Genomic DNA, 20,222 nt, shown 5'->3' on the forward strand with positions numbered 1-20,222 from the left:
GTGGCAACTTCTTCAGTACCGATAGCAGAAATCACACCATCACAGGTTAATGGTTCTCTGGTCCTAAATCAGTTAACCCATGGATTTATTTAATACTGGGTTTCTGTATCCATTCAAACTTACATATAAAGGAGAGTAAACTCCTGCTCCACAAGCGCATAACTAAACTCTGAGCCAGCCACTCAGGACAAGACTTAGCCGCTCACCTACACTTAAAGGATAAGGGATACGCACCTCTGTGGACAGCAATGCTCACATTCTGGGCAGAAAAGACATGGTTTGAGATGTGCAGCACAGTCTACCTTTCATCTGTTTTCTTATCTGGTTACAAGAAGTTGTTTATCTAGGTACTATAACACCATATAAATAAGCATGTATGTAAGTCCACATCTAATTATTTTTCATTGTGTAATTTACTTGTGTGTTTAATTATTTAAGCTTATTTTCTGTAAAACTATTGGTTAACAAAGTCAAATAATATGGCAGCATGTCAGACTCAGTGGTAAAATCTCAGTTATACTGCCTTTGACCAGATTCGTTTGTCATCACAAGTTGTTATCGTAACCTCAACTCTATCGAGTTTGCTTTATGGAACTGAAATAACCTGATAGTAATTCAGACTAAATGACATAAGGGGGGCTTATTTTCTAAACTCACTTTAGGGAACAGGCCCTTTGATGATCGAGAATCTACACAAACAAAAATAATGCATTATAAATTAGGGTTTTTTTGTTATCAAACGAGTAGAGCAGAGCTTTGAACGGAGGGCACTGACCCCACTGCAGTCCTGTTGCTCAGGCTATTGAAAATTAGTTGTACTGAAATCAACTGACTGATTTGATGTATCATTATTACAAATGCAGGTGTGACCATGTTTTATGACTGACGTTATGAGATTACTTCAACAAGTTCTCTGCCTCACGCAGAAACGAGGGCCCTAACTCCCTTTTTGGGGTATAACTGTAAAACTCTAAAGTTTTGTATCACTGTCCACAAAAACATTACAATGTAACAATAAATGTTTGAAACAATCAAAAAATAAAGGAGAGGAAAGCCTTGAGCTGGCATTCAGGACAATGCACCTGTCCACACAGTACAGGTGATAGTAAAAGAAGCAGCCTAATGTGGCTTTGAACTGTTGTCCTATCTTACTCACCCGACCTGTGCTTTGTGGAATGCCACACTGTCCTGCAATACCATTACACCAGCTCAAAGGTGTCCTTTTCTTGCAAAAAAACAAGCACAAGCATTTAAGTGTTTGTGGACAGTGATAAAGCTTTATAGCATACTGTTATGCGATAAAATGGGAGTTACAGCCCTTTCCGTGTGACAAGAATCTTCTGAAGAACACTCGTATATCTGTCCTTTGAAAACCTTCACCACCAGAATATTTGTCCAAATAAGTCAAAATCACAAGCAAGAGTCAGAAACTTAAACCAAATGCCAAGCAATGTCATCACACTTGGACTGTGACTTTGGAAAACCAGTTTCTTCACTACTAACATTTCAGTGTCAGCATTCTCCAGTGTTAGGAGCTTTGGTTTGCTGATACTGTTTGGTGTCTGATTAAACATTCAAGTTTTATTACTTAGACAAAAGTAATTCCAAAGAGACAAGCATAATACTTCAGTATTAAGGCAAATTATGGCAATAATGACACAAAAAACAAAGGCTTTTAAAGTTGTCCTGTGGAGTTTTCTTGGAAAAATAAACAACATTTTCACATAGTCCTACTAACCAATGCACATTTTGTGTAAACCGTAGCTCCTCTCACAACTGTGTTGGATACATGTTCTTCCTCACCAATTATCAACACACAATTTTTTAGAAGTATTTCATCTATTTATTTTTGGACTGGCAACCTATCCACGGTGTACCCTGACTTTTTGACTTTAGCCCTTAGTCAGCTGGGATAGGCTACAGCTCCCCCGACCCTGTGCAGCACAAAGCAGTGCGTAGAAAACGGCAAGATGGACATTCACAGTCTTGTTAACAAACTTGCAGTCATCTTCCCTGTCTTTGTTCCCACATGAATTATATCTTGGCATTCAATCCACCCTGTAGGTCTGGGAAAAACGTGTACTACCTTGGCCACATGTAAGCCCAGATGCATGGAAAACAAACAAAACATTTATCAACTCATAAAAAAGTAGCTCCACAGCACTGAAATAAGTGAAAAACTCCACAGGGAACCTTAAATGACAGCAACCTCAAAAAGGCATTAATTTCTCCATATGAACTCTGAAGCATGTCACTGCTGAAATGTTTGTTCTAACACTGTTTTTTGGGTAGCTAGTATTCTGTGAACAATGTGATAACACAAAAAAACATACAGTTAGTTACCTCCTCATGGCATTATCAGCAAATTCTCCTTTGATAAGTGTACATGATCATACCTCTCTCTAAGGCAATGAGAAACTCGCGGTTGCGCTGCAGCTCTCTCATAAACTCCTCGTTCTGCAGGAACAAGGCGATGCGCTCATCCTCCAGATACTGCTTCAGTTTCTTGTCTTGCTCTGTAGCTCCTGTTGACAAACCTGAACCTCCAGTGGTCCCTGCAGCTACCGACCCAGAACCAGACTGAGCTGTCCATTGCCTTGCTGAAGAAATTGAGGAGGATGAGGATGATGACGGCTGAGAGAGACTGTTCTGAGAGCTCTGCTAAGATAAAGACAAGAGAGGATTTTTAGGTACCATGTGTTTTAGCCACATCTGCTACAGCTCTACATCCATTTCAATTGACACTGATGATGTTCATTTATAAAACACTGTCTTCAACAGTACTCTTGCTATTAATATTGTTCAGTCATTGTTCAACATTTGACAAAATATACCAAGGAGGACTCCAAAAGATGACGTTAAACCTTACGTCTAATAAATGTAGATCTTGAGTCAGAGTGAGTTAGTCTATGATAGCATTCGGATTGTTTACTCAAAACCATGTGGGGTGCAAAACAAGTCAACAAGGTTTTGATTAAAAACAGAAAAGCATGGATGCCCTGATAGCTCAACTTGTTGAGCAGGCGACCCATGAACAGGGGCTGGTCCCTGACACTGCTGCCTGGGTTCGATTCCCGCTCACGGCCCTTTACTGCATGTCTCTTCCCCCAACTCTTCTCCCTACTTTCCTGTTTGCCTTTAAAACTGTACGTATCGAATGAAGCCAAAAGGCCAAAAAAAAAAATCTAAACTTTAAAAAAAAAAAAAAAAAAAAAGTATAAATACCCATCAGAATCAGTAATACTAAATAACATCTCCGTTGGATCAAGGCTCCAGGCTAAGTTTTTCACTAGTAGCACTGCGTTAGCCATCATAACTGAGTGTAATGAGCTATTCTTTCTTTTACCAGTTGAGATCTCCTTGCTTGCATTCTTTTTCATCAATTGTATCCAAGTTGGTCCTTTCTTTGTCCACATTTTGTTTTTGAAAACACTTCTATACATGTTTAGCACAATAACAGTGAAATGGACTATTCCACACATCAGAGAGAAACTTACTGAACCAATAAGGAAGAAAAAGAACTACTTTCAACCACAAAAGCTAACACAGTAGCTGTCCATAATGTGTCTCAAAATCAGCCTGATGATCATCATACACGCACAAATGTGGCCACGTGAAATTTTAACTAGCACACTCTTGATTAAGTCAGACTTCATGTCTACTATGATGGACTATGGCACTACAAATTATTTAAGTTGATAGCTCTTTCAAACAGGAAATCTATTCACCGTTTTGGCAGTAATCTTACTAAGCCAGATCTAGTAACATTTCTATATCACTCAACCAGGACAAGTCTGAATTTATGTCGTCACATTTATGGACAGACATGAGAATAATAATGTATTGACGATGGATATCTTAACAGTAATGACGGAGTCCAAACAAACACTGATGATCCCATATAATATTTACAGTATATAAACAGAACCACATAAAAATTCTTGGAAAAAGATGCATAAATCACATTTTTACCTTAATGCTGTCTAACTGTTGTGGCAAAATACGCAGAAAATCGTCTGGGAGATTTCCAAGCAAAGGTGGGTTCCAGTTCCGATAGCTTCTGACTTGCTGCTGACTGGGAGGAGCTTGGCCTTCAAATCTTGGAAAGCCCATGGAGAAATGGGACACAGAAAGTAACATTAATAAATCTACCACATGCATTACCAACAAATGTGTAGCTGTGTCAAACTACTGTTAATTATTTACATGCTTTAAATAGTGCACAAACAAAATCAGATGGGCGAGTCAGAGGCAGCAATACTCTATTTGCTTCCCATATTTTATTAACTGGACAAGGAATTTTACAAGTGAAGAAATGCCTAAAGACTGGTTGGACTTTTTTTAAAAAAATGCCAAGTGGTTATCTTTTGAGGATAGCCTGGCTAATATTTTTATGTCTCTCTCTATGTTTTGGAAACATTGCCAGTGTGTGAAAGTGCTCTATGGGCTGTAATGTCAGTCAGTCATGCCATCAACTACAGTGGTGAAAAAAAGTTTACATACACTTGTAAAGGCCATGTACAGTCAGGTCCAGAAATATTTGGCTCTGTACACCACCACAATGGATTTGAAATGAAACAATCAAGATGTGCTTTAAGTGCAGACTTTCTGCTCTGATTTGAGGGTATTTACATCCAAACCAGGTGAACGCTGGAGGAATTACAACACATTTTAGATGGGCCCTCCGCCTTTGGCCACTTGGCCAAACAGGTTCCCAAGGAATTATGTTAATTTTTTTACTGATCTACTCATTCATCTTTTAATGGATCAAATAGCTGTTTAATGTATAGTGGATTAAAAAAAAAAAGTAAGATGGTCAGGAGCGTTAGTTGTACCTAACCTAGAAGCAACTGTGTCAAATACTACACCATACGGTTCACAGGTTTGGTTAGAAATGTTTTTGAAGAGAGATCAGTGCCTCTTACCGTGGAGGGGGGTTTGGTGGGTCTTCTGGATATTTCCTGTCATAAATGTGCATGTCATATGTTGGCGGAGAGTAAATTGGAGGGGGTTCTTCATCTGAACTGTCAGGTTCCATGGTACGCTCCAGAATCTAGAAAGAAACAGAAGCGCTTTTTTTTTGACAGTTTTCGATCCTGGTGCATTTTTATAAGAATCGCATTATGATTCAACCTAGATTTAAGGATTTAAGGTTTAAATCACATTTAAAACTTAATATGCTACATTTAGACTTTACCATGATCTTTTATTTATTTTGGTACAAAGCGGTAAGTTACATTTCCTCAGGATTCCACTCACAAGTGGCATCCTTACAATTACTTAATTGAGACGTGTCGTTACAAACCATCACTGAACAGTATGTAACTCCAAATAAGTGGGCTTCCACTGCTAAATCTTAGTTTTGTTGTAAAATTCAAACATATTCATACTTTACAGAAAGACAGTCCTCATACTACAGAGCCTGTCCATTCATTGAACTGTCAACTCAAAAACCATGAAGTACATACACAAGTGACAAACTAAAGAAAGAACCTGAATAAATGACACACAGAGATGCACTGCAATAGACTTAATACAATTAAGCAGTTACCATCCAATCTTGCTGTGTGGTAGATGTAGAAATGCTGAGCAGGCCTTGTAAATTCAGATTTTTCATCAAGATGACAAGAAGAAAAGATTTAAGTGATGTTGAATGAGGTTCGTTGCTGGGGTGGGGATAGCAGGAGCTTCAGCTGCAAAGACCGTCTGACGCCATCATGCAAGTGACACAATATCAAAAGAGAATGCTCTCTGAAAGCTGCATTAAAACTGCATAGAGCAACTTCTTGTTCACATGTACTTGAGCACCAATGAAGATTATAAATGGTTTAGTTTGTGTTTCTGATTTACATTTGCTGCTCAGAACAGTAAAAACGGTTGAAAAAGATCCAGTTTTGCAAATTCAGTTGATCCTCCATTAGTCTGACTCACCTGATGTAGGTTGCGAGTATAAGTCTGCCAATGGTCGATCATTTCAGTCAGCATTCTCTCCCACTTCCATTATCTGTGCGTTAACATTTTCTTTGGCCAGAAAAGAAATAATAGAAACCTCCAGGCAGCAACCTACCACACTGCTTATCTCTCTGTGTACGAATGTTCCACCACAAGAATTATACCTATCACCAATTTGGAGGGAACACGAGACCTGCACGCTTTGTTTAGTCCTGCTGATGATGACTGTGATTGATTTAAAGAAACACAAGCAGGGTAGGGCATTTTTCCCCCTATAGAAGAATGATGGTGTGGTGCAGCCAGACAACTAAATCCTACAAAAGGAGATGGTGAAATGAGACTGATACTCCATTGTCAAAAGGGTAGTTTAAACTTGGGATTGACAAATATTTTTTTCATGGCTGATGTCAGTATCAATTACTGGTGACTGAGGAAGGCAAATAACTGAAATTTGGAAATAGGAATTGACTAATACATTATTTTTTTCAGGACCGATATTATTGTCAATTATTGGTGATAAAGAAAGGTTGACAATCCATATTTGGCACTGATGCACACTAAAAGTTGTCTATTAACAGCATGTTATAGCAGGGAACATGTCATTCATAACTGTTTGTTTATTCATAAGGATTGCTATTACTCAGCTCACTAGGAACTTCTGGAGGACAGCCATGTTTATTATGTCAGTAACATCCACTATCTCACCTTTGAAGCACACTGCTGCTAATTTACCGCTTAGCTTCTCCACTCAGCAAATGTGCTTATCAGACCCAGTCTAAAACCAATTGCTTTCGGTGATTGGGTATTACTTGTTACACGTACTAGCAAATAGACTGTGCAGTGGGCGGGACTTTGCTTGAGACCACAAAGTGACAGCAGAGAGCAAGAGCCAGCTACATCGGTACCAAAGTAGCATATTTACCTAATTTTGCAATAAGCGGTCAATAAAAGTAATGATATCTGTGATCATAAAAATGCCAAATATCGGCCTCAATAATCAGTTAGGTCGATAATCAGTCAATCACTGGTTAAAACCAAAGATTGTTGGGGTGACTCTGCATTAAGTAAAAGAGATTTGATTCAACAAAAAGTGGCTTTTGAAGGACAATGTATTTAGTGTCATGTTAATGTTAGATATATTTTGGCTAATAAGGATTCTGATTCCAGTTCTTAAATTTTCAATTCCTTTGAGTGCTTTCTTGTTTCCACAAGTATCTTGGTTTTCAATCATACCCTCTTTTTGATCATATTCGGGATATGCTGTTTACATCAGGGGAAAAAAAACCCTGGTTATTCCCATATCTCAGGGTACATCATCATAACAGTATTCAGGTTTCTAGTAATTTCTGCTACTATACACTGTTCCAACAAAGTATGTTCAAAAACCTGGATAAAGTGTTTACACATCACGGTTTTCGGAGTGGTCCAAATAGTAAGTGAATGTTTATTACAGCCAGAATGACGATTATGTCTTATTCAGGTTTCTGAAACAAAGATAAATGTTTACAAGTGCCAATCATACCAGAAAAAGCCGGAAACCTAATCATAACCAGCATAGTAGTGTGCACTTAATGACACTAATGTAGGGCCCTATGATTTCCGCAATCACGGAATCGCGGAATTCGCCGTTAAAAACGGAATCTATGTTTAAACGCGGAATATCGCGAAATTTGACATAATTTGACTGCAATGCTGTTTTCATGTGAAAGAGGAATGTACGTCTGGGGAAAACTGCACGGAGGGAAGCAAATCTAGGTGACACAGCAAGTCCCTTCCAAAGACTGAGCCCCTCCTCCTTCAAAACATTGTAAGCATGGCGAAGCGGCTCCTTGTGGCTCTGTCTTCGTCAGCGAAAAAACTGCGCAACTCGATGCTAAGCCCCCAGTACAGAGCCGAGCAGTTCCCGAACGACTTTTGTGTGTCAGGTGAACAGTTGTTTTGCAGATTCTGTCAACACTCCATTGACTGGAAACGTGAAAATACGTGCGGTGACCACATAATGTCCAAAAGCCATGTGAGAAACAAGGAAAAGTTCAATAATAATGCTAGCAAGACCACGTCCCTACAGACGTGCAATACCGCTTCTACATTCAAGTCATCGGACTCAAGAAAAGAGGTTACTGAAGATTTTGTGCAAACTACTGGAGAGGCCTGAGTGCAAAATTCCCAAGAGTTGCAGAGATGGCTGTGCCCTTCATCTACTTCCCAGTCAGCTCAGTTGATTGTGAGCGGAGCTTCAGCAAATACAAAACTCTTCTCACAGACAAGAGAGACACTCACTGAACTCAACACAAAGAGGCTGGCAATCATGTATTTCAATGGTGATGTCTCTGATATGTGGGAAACTTGAAGAGTAGCTCACAAGGACTAACTAGTCCTACAGCTTAAATAGCTTGTTTAAGTTACTTCAAAAGAAGTTTCAAATGTTTGGTAGTTTTTTACTTGCTGCTTGTTTTTGATGCACTTTAATTTTGCCACATTGAGGAAATATGTCTGTCACCTCAATAAATGTAAGTTAAGTTCTATTTAATTTGTGTACATTTTAGTCATTTACATTAAAAACACACTGTTTTTGGTTGTAGAATAAAACAGAATTACCAAAAATTAAAACAGAAAAAAATGGAATTCCCAAAAATTAAAATGGAAAAAACTGAATTTGGGAAAAAATAAAACGGAATTTGGGAAAAAATAAAACAAATTTTATAGGGCCCTACTAATGGTCATCATTATATTAAAAAAGGAGGCTTTGGTTTATGGTGTCAATAGCGAAAGTGATCAGACCGAGCTTGTATTGCTGTTGGAGGCATTGGACCCTTTCTACTGACCTCTGGTGGGATGCTGTCATCTGAGTCCGAGCTGTCTTCTGAGCCCTGTCCATCAATGCTCATCTGGAGCAGCTGATCGATGGTGGCGTCCACTGCTCCGTTGTTGGAACGCAGCACACACTCAATCACCTCGTAGTCCATAGAGGGGAACATGGTCTTAAAGTCTTCCATAGCCTGGTTGAACTCAAGGCGTCTGACCTGCCGGTTGGGTCTGCTGTTGTTGAGCTGCCCCTGTCCACTGCTACTGCCACCTCCACTGCTTCTGGAGCCTCCATTGCTGCTGCTACGCCTAAATAAGCTAGTCATCCTCAAGGCCTGGCTGTCTCAGGTGCTGCCAACCTACTGACAGGATGGCTCTTCTCTTCGGTTACCAATACAAGCACTTTGGCCCCTTCAGTCTTACTTAGTATTACTACTTACCCTCTCAGTTTCTCATTGTAACACGAACATGTCAGTCTTTTGATAGGAGCCTAGAAAAACTATGGTTTTCCACTCAGTGCCACTCACTATTGAGCTGCTTCCAGCATGGCTAACTGTGTTACAGAGTGTGCACAGACTAGAATATTTAGGTCCAGGGTCCTGTCACCAGGTGGAGATTAGAGTCAAAATCCGCCAGGGAACATGCATAGCTACATCACAGTCATCACCTAAAGAGAGAGCATACAGACAGTGTGTTAGCAAGAGCTAGTAACAGAAACCATATTTCTACAATTCTTTAACAAGCTCTACAATTGAAGCACATCACTGCATTTCAACTGATACTCCAGAGTGCTGTCTTACTCTCTACAAAAAGCTCAATGAATGTGGCAAGACATTAAATGCAGTACCACTAATAGCCACTAGATTCTGGATAAAATCTCCAGCAGCACTGGAGAAAAACAAGCCCTGAGAGATGATTCAGGGCTGTGTAGTGAATATGGCAAATATCCCAAACTGTGCCTCAACAACTTCCACATTCTCATACATAATTACTGGCTGGCCCAAATTCCTCAAAGCTTCTACCATTGCCATGGCAACCAATATCTAAATTTATTGCTTTATTTTGATATTATTATTTTTATTATTGTAACTGTTATATAGGCCATGACATAGGAAATAGTAATCCAACGTTATTCAGTATGCATCAATATAAATCATTAATAGTTATTCTCACACAAGAAACATTAAAGCCAATGTAGTAGTGCCAAAGCTGCAGTTTCTTTAAAGGTCATTCATTGGTGGCTCCAAAAGGGAGTCAATAGCGAGACAAAATGGACAACTTGACAGCAGAAATAAACACATTTACATCCTGGTACAAAAAAAACAAACAAAAATAAAACAATTTTGGTCCAACTACTTTTTCTTGTTCATGACAATTGTACGGGGAATTTTTATACAACTTGTCTATTTATATTTGTTTATTGACTGGGATATACAGGTTCAAAGTTATGTTGGGTGGAGCTATTTTAAGTGACAGGTAGGTATAGTGACAACAGCCAGAATAGTCCATGGTCCAGCAAAGTTTGCATGCTCCACTTCTTTGCAAATTTCTGGATTAACCAGGATTTTATGGAGGGTCTGTCCATCTTTATATGAAGTCAATGACTGACACTGGGACAATTATATGTGAGAAGCTTGTATGATACAACTAGGATAGCAAGATGTCACTAAAGTCACAAAAACACCCAAAAAGTCAAGAGACAAATATGCCAAAGGCATATCGCCAATCTACAAGTTTGGAACATCACCCGAAAACTGTAGGTAAATACTAAAATTGAAAATAAACTGCATCCTGTTTGCTATAAATGAGTATGTGAACAGAATGTACTGTTTTTTGTGTTGTCCGGACTCTCTCTCTCCATCCATGGACGAAATATCTGTTAAGAAAAATGTGCTAGGTAACTGGTTATTGTGGATGTTACTGCAGATGTTATTTGACAGCTATGCCTGTCACAGGCACTGCTTGGGGACAGCAAAACAACACACAGAACACTACATCCTGTTTGCATATCCTGTATGCATCTGTCATTGGTGGGGAAATCTGTCAGTCAAACTCATCCCGACACGTACATTCAGAGAGAAAACAACAGGTCCAAAGCACACTTTTTTTCTTCCCCAGGCAATATGTTTTGTAGTTTCAGACCTGAACTGCAAGACAATGCGGCCATAAATCACATGACTTTTAATTGTGAGGGCAGATCTCTCAAAAGGGAGTGAAACTCATCTCATATGCACAACTGCAAAAGTTTTAAAATAAAGAATTATGAAAGAGCCTATGGCTGACAAACGCAACCCTAGCACATGTGAAACCAAGGCACACCCCAATACCACTGTCCTTTTATGTCACAATTCTCAATATAAGGAAGGAAAATCTGAATCTCACAATTCGTTAAGCGTAGGTTTTTCTTTTATTATTTCTATTTTTATTAAAACCATTATTTTATATGTGATCTCTGCCTGTCTTTTCCTCACCTCCCTTTCCTTTGTGCTTCACTGGGAGTTTATTGTAGCTGACGGCTGCCCAGTGCCACATGGTAGTGCCAGGCCCCATCCACAGCCTATAAACACTCCCTCTCTTCGTTTCCCATTTACTAAGAGCCAGTCTGGGATGTAAACAAAATGTCAGTCCAAGCAGCTTTGATGCCACACTGAAGCTCTGTGTGTGTGTGTGTGTGTGTGTGTGTGTGTGTGTGTGTGTGTGTGTGTGTGTGTGTGTGTGTGTGTGTGTGTGTGTGTGTGTGTGTGTGTGTGTGGGTGGGTGGGTGGGTGTGTGTGTGTGTGTGTGAAAAACAAGAGACACTACAAGTGTATGGGACAGAATTAAGCGGTCAATCACAATACATAGTTGTGTGCAAACACATGCACATAAGAAGAAGGTGAGACAGACAGACAGACAGAAAGAAATGATGTGTTTGCATTGAGGTAATTGATAAAATGACTCGGAATTTCACCCAAGTATGAAAGGGACTGGTGACAGCTGCCCCAGCTAGAGATTTTGTTATAGCTTTGCACCACATCACCCACATTGTTTAAGTGCAAAACTAACTGCTAATGTCCACCAGATGTTAAAGCACTGTATTTCCAGCTGAACACCCTCCTGCTGCAAAGAGCACTTTTCTTAGTTCCATTAACTTCACAACTTCAACTAACCTATAATACAATGAAATATATTTTGGTACCAAATGATACATTCAAAAGGTAATCATAGGTAGTTAATCATAGTTTATACAGACAATTACACAAACTAGAGGATTTTCTTGTTATTTTGTTGCACAAATATTTCTTGTGGTCAATGTGACCGCCGGGCTGCGGAGGCTGAAAGAACACTGTTGTCACTCTTCTTCTGAAGTCAAATGTTTAAACTGCAAGCTGTTGCTACTCTGTGAAATACTTGGTTCCACTCCTGATTGGTTGACTAAAGTATTCCGAGTTGAAATATGTATTTGTTTCAAATCGGGATTCTGATGGTAACAGTTATTCATTACACAGTACTACGGACTTTGAACAAAAAAAAAAATATATATATATATATATATATATAGGATCAAGGGTGTCAGACTCAATTTAGTCCAGGGACCACATAAGGCCCAATCTGATCTTCAGTGGGCCTCACCAGTAAAATCACAGCATAATAACCTATAAATAACCACAACTCTAACATTTACCTTTAGTTTTAGTTTTTTAAAAAAGTATATTCTCAAAATTTTCACATTAAACGAACTATCTTTTTCCAAAACATTATAAAGCTGAAATTTCTCAAGTAAAACAAGTTCAAATTCAACAGTAGCCCATTATGCCTCAATTCATCATTTGCACATGCATTGTAACTGACAGGTCACAGTTGATCTACAAAAACACAAAACCTTCAGTCACAAGTATCTGGAACTGAACAATCTAGGTGTAGAAATTATTTTAAATTTACAGTTTTACAAATTTACAATTTACAGTTAATGTCGTAATTTTTATCCTTTGTAAAGTCGTCCTGCGGGCCAAAACGGAACGTTTGGTGGGCCGGTTTTGGCCCGCGGGCCGTATGTTTGACATCGGTGGTAAAAGTAATCATAGTAGTTGAGCCCAGTACATGACCTGATCAAGTACACTGGTGTTCCGACTGCACATTAACGATGCGTTCTCCCGTTCTCAGGAAGCTGTACTTCCAAGTCCAAACGGCTGGTGCATAAACAGTCTGTGGACCAGCGCAATTTCAGTATTGTTGTATGCCGCGAAAAATACACTGATGTTAAAACAATAGTTCAGCTAATTAGTTCCATGTAGACAGACCTCTCAATCTGAGTGATCAACAAAAGGAAATAGATGCATCAGGTAAATCTCCACCATCCCTTCATGTTTCTGTTAAAGATCAGAAAGGTTGTGGACAAGAGCCATGAAAAAATAATGCAGTCAGCATTATAAAAATGCAATGAATAGATGTAAAGAATATTTGTCAACTGATTTAACTCAACTCATTTCTCACTTGATTCATTTTTCCTTTACTCAGTTTTTATGTTCCTGTTTTGCTCCAGTTTTGTGTGTCTCTGTTTCCACACATGGGTTCCAACAGACATAGCAGAGTGAAAATGAAGCAGCAGAGGGCAGCAAAACAGCAGTGCAAACACTCACACTGAGCTGAAAAACACAATGACGGAACAAAATTAAGAAAAAAACAAATAAAACACTTTGTTTTCACACTATTTGGTTTATGAGGCACTGGCTGCAGTTTTGCACTTAGAAAGCAGTGTGGGAGGACACCGTCAGCCTGAAAGTATAGAGAGTACCAACAATTTCAAAGGGAGGGAGTAGCATGCATTAGCATGCATGCTTGGCCAACGCGACAACCAAAGATACAACAGAGTAACTCAGATTACAACACACACACACAGTGTGATTTCATTGTCTGCTGAGGATGCCATTACACCACTATATCTTTACATAGCAGATAGCTGTTTGCTGCTATATTATTGCTACTTTAATGTTCAAAATTGCACATATTCCACCTTTGATATAACAAATCATTTACGCATAAAAGTCCAGGTCACAATTTGGTATGATGTTGATAATATTAACAAACCCTATCTGTCAAATGCCTGATAAGCAAAATCCTGGACCTTAAATTTAAAAGGATTCATGATTGATTTTATCACTGTGTATCATACCAACATTTCATCTGAACCAGAAAATCAGTATTTTTTTTCCTGAAGTACTTGACCGAAAACAGAAACTCCTTATGACATGGGTTCACATAATTAACCACTGCAGTAATACACCGTAATGACAGCCAGTGGCAAATGTATGTTTGCATCACTGTGGGGCAAAACAATTACGAAAAAGATTTAGACTGCAACAATAGTGTGTAACATTTGTTTAAGCCATGTTCTCGTTCGTACATGCCTGGTACAGCAAACAAAATATATAAAATGGCTGAATAACAACGTGAGGTGCCACGTGGTGTAGAGAGTGGTCAGGGATGAGTGGCAGGGACTTCACTGATTTACATAACAGTCTAGAGTTACATGTACATGATTTTAAGGCTGGAAGGAATAATTCTTATAAAATTTCTAAATATGTAACTTTGATACATAGAGATTCATTTTTAGGGGTTAAAACAACAACTGGAGAGGGTTTTGTATCCAAGTCTATGTCAACTGTGCCATGTATATGATCAAAAGAAGGTAACATCAACAAAACAACAAACCCTAACCCTAACCCTAAACCCTAACCCTAATTGTTTATTTTATTCCAAGTGGGATCATAATTTGCTAAATAAACATTAGGTTGTATTCAAAAGTATTTAAATGAATGCCTGAGACCATAAACTTGTTAGTAAAATGTTTATAGAGTTTTTAAAAAATAACTAAGGGAGAGGTTGGGTCATTTTCTTATGGACATTCAAACAAGATGTTTTTTTGCAAACAAAGGAGTTGCCCCCTGCTGGCTGACAGAGAGAATACAGGTTTATAATAGTGGGCAGTAATATGGAAAAGACCATAAAAAACAAAAACAAGCAAAAAAAAAAACACCAGAATTTGAGAATAACCCTCTTCCTGCAGCTCTTCCCTCTACACTCTCTGTTTTATGAGCATGCATTTCAAACACAGAGATAGTCCAGTCCAAAGTCAAGATTCATTTGTGGCTTCTAAAATTTGTGGCTTCCAGAATGAGGATCCTCCTTGTAACTCATTGCACCGCCAGATGTTGCCTTCACCACAGACTCTGTTGCTATTTAATCTACATTATATTGACAAAAGCACTGGGACACCCCTCCAAATAATTGAGGGGTATCAATTATTACTTATTATTATTATACTCCTTATATAATTGGATTCAGGTGTCCCAATTACTTCCATGGCCACAGGTGTATAAAACCAAGCACCTAGGCATGCAGATTGCATCTAAAAACATCTGTGAAAGAATGGGTGACTCTCAAGAGCTCAGTGAACTTAAGCATATTATCTTGATAGGTTGCCACTTGTGCAGTAAGTTCATTCATGAAACTTCCACGATGCTAAATCTTCCATGGTCAACTGGTAGTGGTATTATAACAAAGTGAAAGCAATTGGGAATAACAGCAAGGCCACATAAAATCACAGAGCGGGGTCTGCGGATGCTGAGCCACACAGTGCACTGAAATCACCAACTTTCTGCAGAGTCAATAGCTACAAACCTCCAAACTTCGTTTAGCCTTTAGACTAGCTCTCGAACAGTATGCAGAGAGCATCATAGAATGGGTTTCCATGGCCGAGCAGCTGCATCCAAGCCTACTATCGCCAAGTGCATGAGGTGTAAAGCAGTCAGCACTGCACTCTAGAGCAATGGAGACGTGTTCTCTGGAGTGACAAATCACCCTTCTCTCTCTGGCAATCTGATGGACAAGTCTGGGTTTGGTGCTTGCCAGGAGAGCGGTACTTGCCTGACTGCATTGTGACAGGTGTAAAAGTTTGGTGGAGGAGGGATTATGGTGTGGGGTTGTTTTTCAGGGGTTGGGTTGGCTCCTTAGTTCCAGTGAAAGGAACTCTTAATGCTTCAGCATACCAAGACATTTTGGGCAATTTCATACTCCCAACTTTGTGGGAACAGTTTGGGGATGGCCTCTTCCTGTTCCAACATGACTGCCCACCAGTGCACAAAGCAAGGTCAATAAAGACATTGATTAGAGAGTCTGGTGTGGAACTTCACTGGGCAGCACAGAGTCCTGATCTCAACCCAATAGAACACCTTTGGGATGAATTAGAGGAGACTGACAGCCATGCCTTCTTCTCGTCCAGCATCAGTACCTGACCTCACAAATGCGCTTCTGGAAGAATGGTCAAAAAATTCCCATAAACACACTCCTAAACCTGGTGGAAAGTCATCAAAGAAGAGTTGAGACTGTTATAGCTGCAAATGGTGCGCCAATTCCACACTAAACCCTATGGATTACAAATGAGATTTCAGTAAAGTTCATGTGTGTATAAAGGCAGACGTCCCAATACATTTTGGCAATATAGTGCACCTCACCTTGTCTGATGCCAGATTTTCTAAACCCTAAAAGCAGTCCAGAGGAGTTGCAGAAGTCTAGTTTTCTCCCAGACCACTTAAATTACAATATGCTAAAAGGTTAGTATGACATTCTTGACAACTGATACCAAAAAAGTACTGCCTATTCCAGCTTTAAGGCATTGGCTTCATATTTCAGACTTGAAGGGTACACTCATTTTCTATATACAGTCTATAGCTGGAACAAACTGGAGGCCCCACCAGCATGGCTGCACAATTCAGAGCTGTTTCTGCAGCACAATGGGGACCCATACAATATTAAGCAGTCAGATTTATCGGGGCAGCTGACCGCTGTATGCATTGCAAACAGTCATATCTACAATATTGTAGAAAATGATCAAAGGCAATCAAGCTGTCATGCACTGGTAACTGTATGCTGCTGTGTCCAAGTCATCAGATCCAACTGGTGATATTGTAGTTGATTCAGATCTGTGGTTTCATGTCCTCAAGAGATGCATTTTTGTGCATGCTGCTAATTACAAGAACATCCTTGTTTTTCTCTGAGCAGAGCTAAATGGTTGCAATGGAAAGCAGAGATCAGTCTTGCATCTTTACAGGCTTACTAGAACCACAGTTGTTTTTGTAATTCTCCAACCATTATGCCATTTAGCACTGAACACGAGGCAGCTCAAGCTGTTATTCTCATATATGTTTCTCTGTGGATACTTTCTGTGACCTGCTTAGGAATTATAGCTATTTTAGTTTTCATACACTAGCATAATGTTTCTTTGTCAAATCACACACATCTGCTGTGTTTTGATGGCTGTGACCAAAAGAAGTTTCTGCAAATAATTCTAATAAAAATATGACAACAATAAAGTAGTTGACATTGAAAGCAGTTGCACTGAGAAGCTGCAGTTGTTTGGGTTAATAAGTAAGAACTCTGATAGACTGTTTTTTGTTACTAAATAATTGATAGGCTAATCTGCCTTAACATTTAGGAACTGCACTGTATGATTTGAACTGGTCTTTTAAAGTTATTTTAACAGGTAAAAACTGGATTGGTCATAATATGGGGCACAGGGCAGGTAAAATAATGCCGAGGAATAAAGATAATTGCTACCAGGAATGCCAGTTGGTTTCTGATCGCTTTTCTGTGAGAGTATGTGTCTTGTGGAGTGTGGCTGAGCTGACAGCAGAAGTGTTCTTCTCTACATGTGCTCTCATCGGAGTATTTCGCTGCTAACTGGCTAACGGTACTCTTCAGCTAGTAGCGACTCAAAACAGTCAAAATTTCCTCTGAATATCGCGGTTCGTCACCAGAACCTATAATGTTTTTTTAATGACAGATAATACCAGCAGCCTTTCGTGAACTCGGTTACGCACCGATAGGCTAGCTGTTCAGCTAACTAATCACAACCAGGCACATCAGGTCCCCCGGGCAGAGCAGTCAAGGCCTCGGTCAGTGATTCTCAGTCCGTAGCATGCAGCCTAACATCTGTCTGTCCAAATGTCTGCAAAATTTCACACACTACTGCTAGAAATTGTACGTTTATCGTGCTAGAAAACAGAACACTTGAGGTAGGTAAACTAGGCTACAATTAATACCGAATCCTGTAGCTCAAGCTGTGTCTTGTCAAACTCGCCATTTCGACCTGGAAGAAAACAACGGAGCACTGCTACGTTACTCACCGAGAAGGGTAGCCAGGCTCCCGCCGAACAGATGACATCCACACGGTGCTCAAATGTGGAGAAGAAGCACAGCTGAGCAGCGACGGTTGACGCTAGCACTGTCCAGAGAAGCAAAGAACACCCCAGCAGCAGCACAAATACCACTGAAATGAGCAGGCAGGGTCAGGACAGCCACAACACACTGTTTCACAATAAGATACAGGATTACACCGTGTGCAACAATAATATTCAATCACATCACGTGTCTGTGTTTATTGATAATGAAGTAATAATAAATATTAAGCATGATAATAAATAGTACGCATTAATGTCCATAGAAGATGTACCACAGATATACATATATACATATACACATCAATAGACCCCTGAAGGTGTGCTGTGGTATATTATTTATTTTATTTTATTCATTTATTTGATCAAGGACCATGCAGTTATCATTGAACACATAGAATTGATGCATTACATATAGAGTGTGTAGGATTGAGCTAACTTTCACAAAGATGTTAGCAGCAGATCCTTTAAGTTGCACACACAGCACATCCCACTGATGCTTGATTGGATTGAGATCTGGGGGATTTGGAGGCCAAGTCAACACCTCAAACTTGTTGTGCTCCTTAAACCATTCCTGAATGATTTTTGCTGTGTGCCACGGCACATTATCCTGCTGAAAGAGGCCACAGCCATCAGGGAACACAGTTTCCATGAAAAGGTGTCCATGGTCTGCAACAATGCTTAGGTAGGTGGTACATGTCAAAGTAACATCCACATGGATGGCAGGACCCAAGGTTTCCCAGTAGAACATTGCCCAAAGCATCACACTGCCTCTGCCAGCTTGCCTTCTTCCAATAGTACATCCTGGTGCCATGTGCTCCTGAGGTAAGCAACACACACATTGCACAAGAAAACAGCTCCATACGCAACAAACTGTGATGCACTGTGTATTCGGACACTTTTCTGTCAGAACCAGCATTAACTTCTTCAGCCATTTGAGCAAGAATAGCTGGTCTGCTGGATCAGACCACACGGGCCAGCCTTCCTCCTCACATGCATCAGTGAGCCCTGGCCACCCTGCATATTTAATAAATACACACACACATTGTACAGTGTGCAGGGAGCCCTTTAAAATGAGAGCAAATCAAGATTAAGGTAACACAAGTCACTGCCTAAAAACAAACAAAACAGAATAGTACCTGAAGCTTCAAATGTATTCGAAATATTGGAGATTGTTTGAACATAGTTAATTTTTTTGTCATTTAAGTTTTTATTAATTTTAAACCAACAGAAACAAGTAGGAATGAAAAAAAAAAAAAAATATATATATATATATATATATATATATTTTTTTTTTTAAATAATTAAATTGTGGAGCTACGGCCATCTTAATAACATTAATTTTCCCCCATAATGTCAGATTTAATAATTTCCATTTGTCCAGATTTGTTTTAAGTCTTTTAATTAACGGTGTCATATTAATAGAAATAATGTTTTCAATATCTGGACATAGCCTAATACCTAGATACTTCATTCCAGTTGGAATCCATTTTAAATCCAAGTTTTCAAATAATTGATTGGTTACACCCTTTTGATATTGGCATGGCTTCAGATTTTTGTTTATTACGTAACCATATATTTTTTAGAAGGATTCAACTAGAGATAAAACGTTGGGAATAGACATTATGGGGTCTTTGCTCAGTAATAAGATATCATCTGCATACAGAAACATCTTGTGCTCCTCTTCGTCTTGCACAACCCCTTTAATATCCAGTGTTGCCCTGATAGCAGCAGCTAGAGGTTCCAAAAATAATATAAAAAGTAAAGGACTGAGAGGATCTCCTTGTTTAGTACCACGAGTTAATTTAAAAAAGGGTGATATTATTCCATTTCTTATTACTGCAGCTCTAGGATCTGCATAAATCACATTCATCCAATTGATAAAACCTTCCTCACATCCAAATTCTCTGAGTGTGTCATAAAAAGCCCCACTCCACCCTGTCAAACGCCTTTTGCGCATCTAGTGACAAGGCAGCTATTGGTGTGTTTTCATCCTGATTGAGCTGTATGAGATGTAACAGGCATCTTATATTATCTGTTGATGACCTTCCCTTTATGAATCCTACTGGATCCGCATGTTTTATGCAAAGTCAAATTTTTTATTTATTTTTCAGTGGAATTACCTTTAAAAAAAGATCCAGATTATGAACAAAACTGTGGAAGTGTAGATTCTGAAAATTTTCTAACATATGTGAACTATAACTTTATACAGAAAATATTAGGAATGTGTTCATTTGATGATATAGTAAT

The 20,222-nt window shown here is 39.2% G+C and overlaps 1 protein-coding gene across 6 annotated transcripts in view; it reads right to left on the reverse strand.

Annotated features, from left to right (window-relative positions):
* cuedc1b (CUE domain containing 1b) overlaps nt 1-18,078 on the reverse strand; it is a 36,931-nt gene extending 18,853 nt beyond the window's left edge. For 5 of the 6 annotated variants that reach the window (XR_008602373.1, XM_023283802.3, XM_023283800.3 and 2 more), the window contains exons 1-5: nt 17,922-18,078; nt 8,778-9,424; nt 4,926-5,053; nt 3,973-4,099; nt 2,397-2,661 (exon numbers count right to left, since the gene is read on the reverse strand). Coding sequence is in view for 5 of the 6 variants with exons in the window: in XM_023283802.3 (XP_023139570.1) it covers nt 2,397-2,661; nt 3,973-4,099; nt 4,926-5,053; nt 8,778-9,083 (826 nt within the window). In the remaining variant the exon portion in view is untranslated. The remainder of the gene's footprint in view (nt 1-2,396; nt 2,662-3,972; nt 4,100-4,925; nt 5,054-8,777; nt 9,425-17,921) is intronic. The other variant, XM_023283803.3, reaches the window with a different exon arrangement.
* Between the last annotated feature and the right edge of the window lie 2,144 nt (nt 18,079-20,222).

The sequence above is a fragment of the Amphiprion ocellaris genome, chromosome 7, assembly GCF_022539595.1.
Source record: "Amphiprion ocellaris isolate individual 3 ecotype Okinawa chromosome 7, ASM2253959v1, whole genome shotgun sequence".
NCBI classification, from domain to species: Eukaryota; Metazoa; Chordata; class Actinopteri; family Pomacentridae; genus Amphiprion; species Amphiprion ocellaris.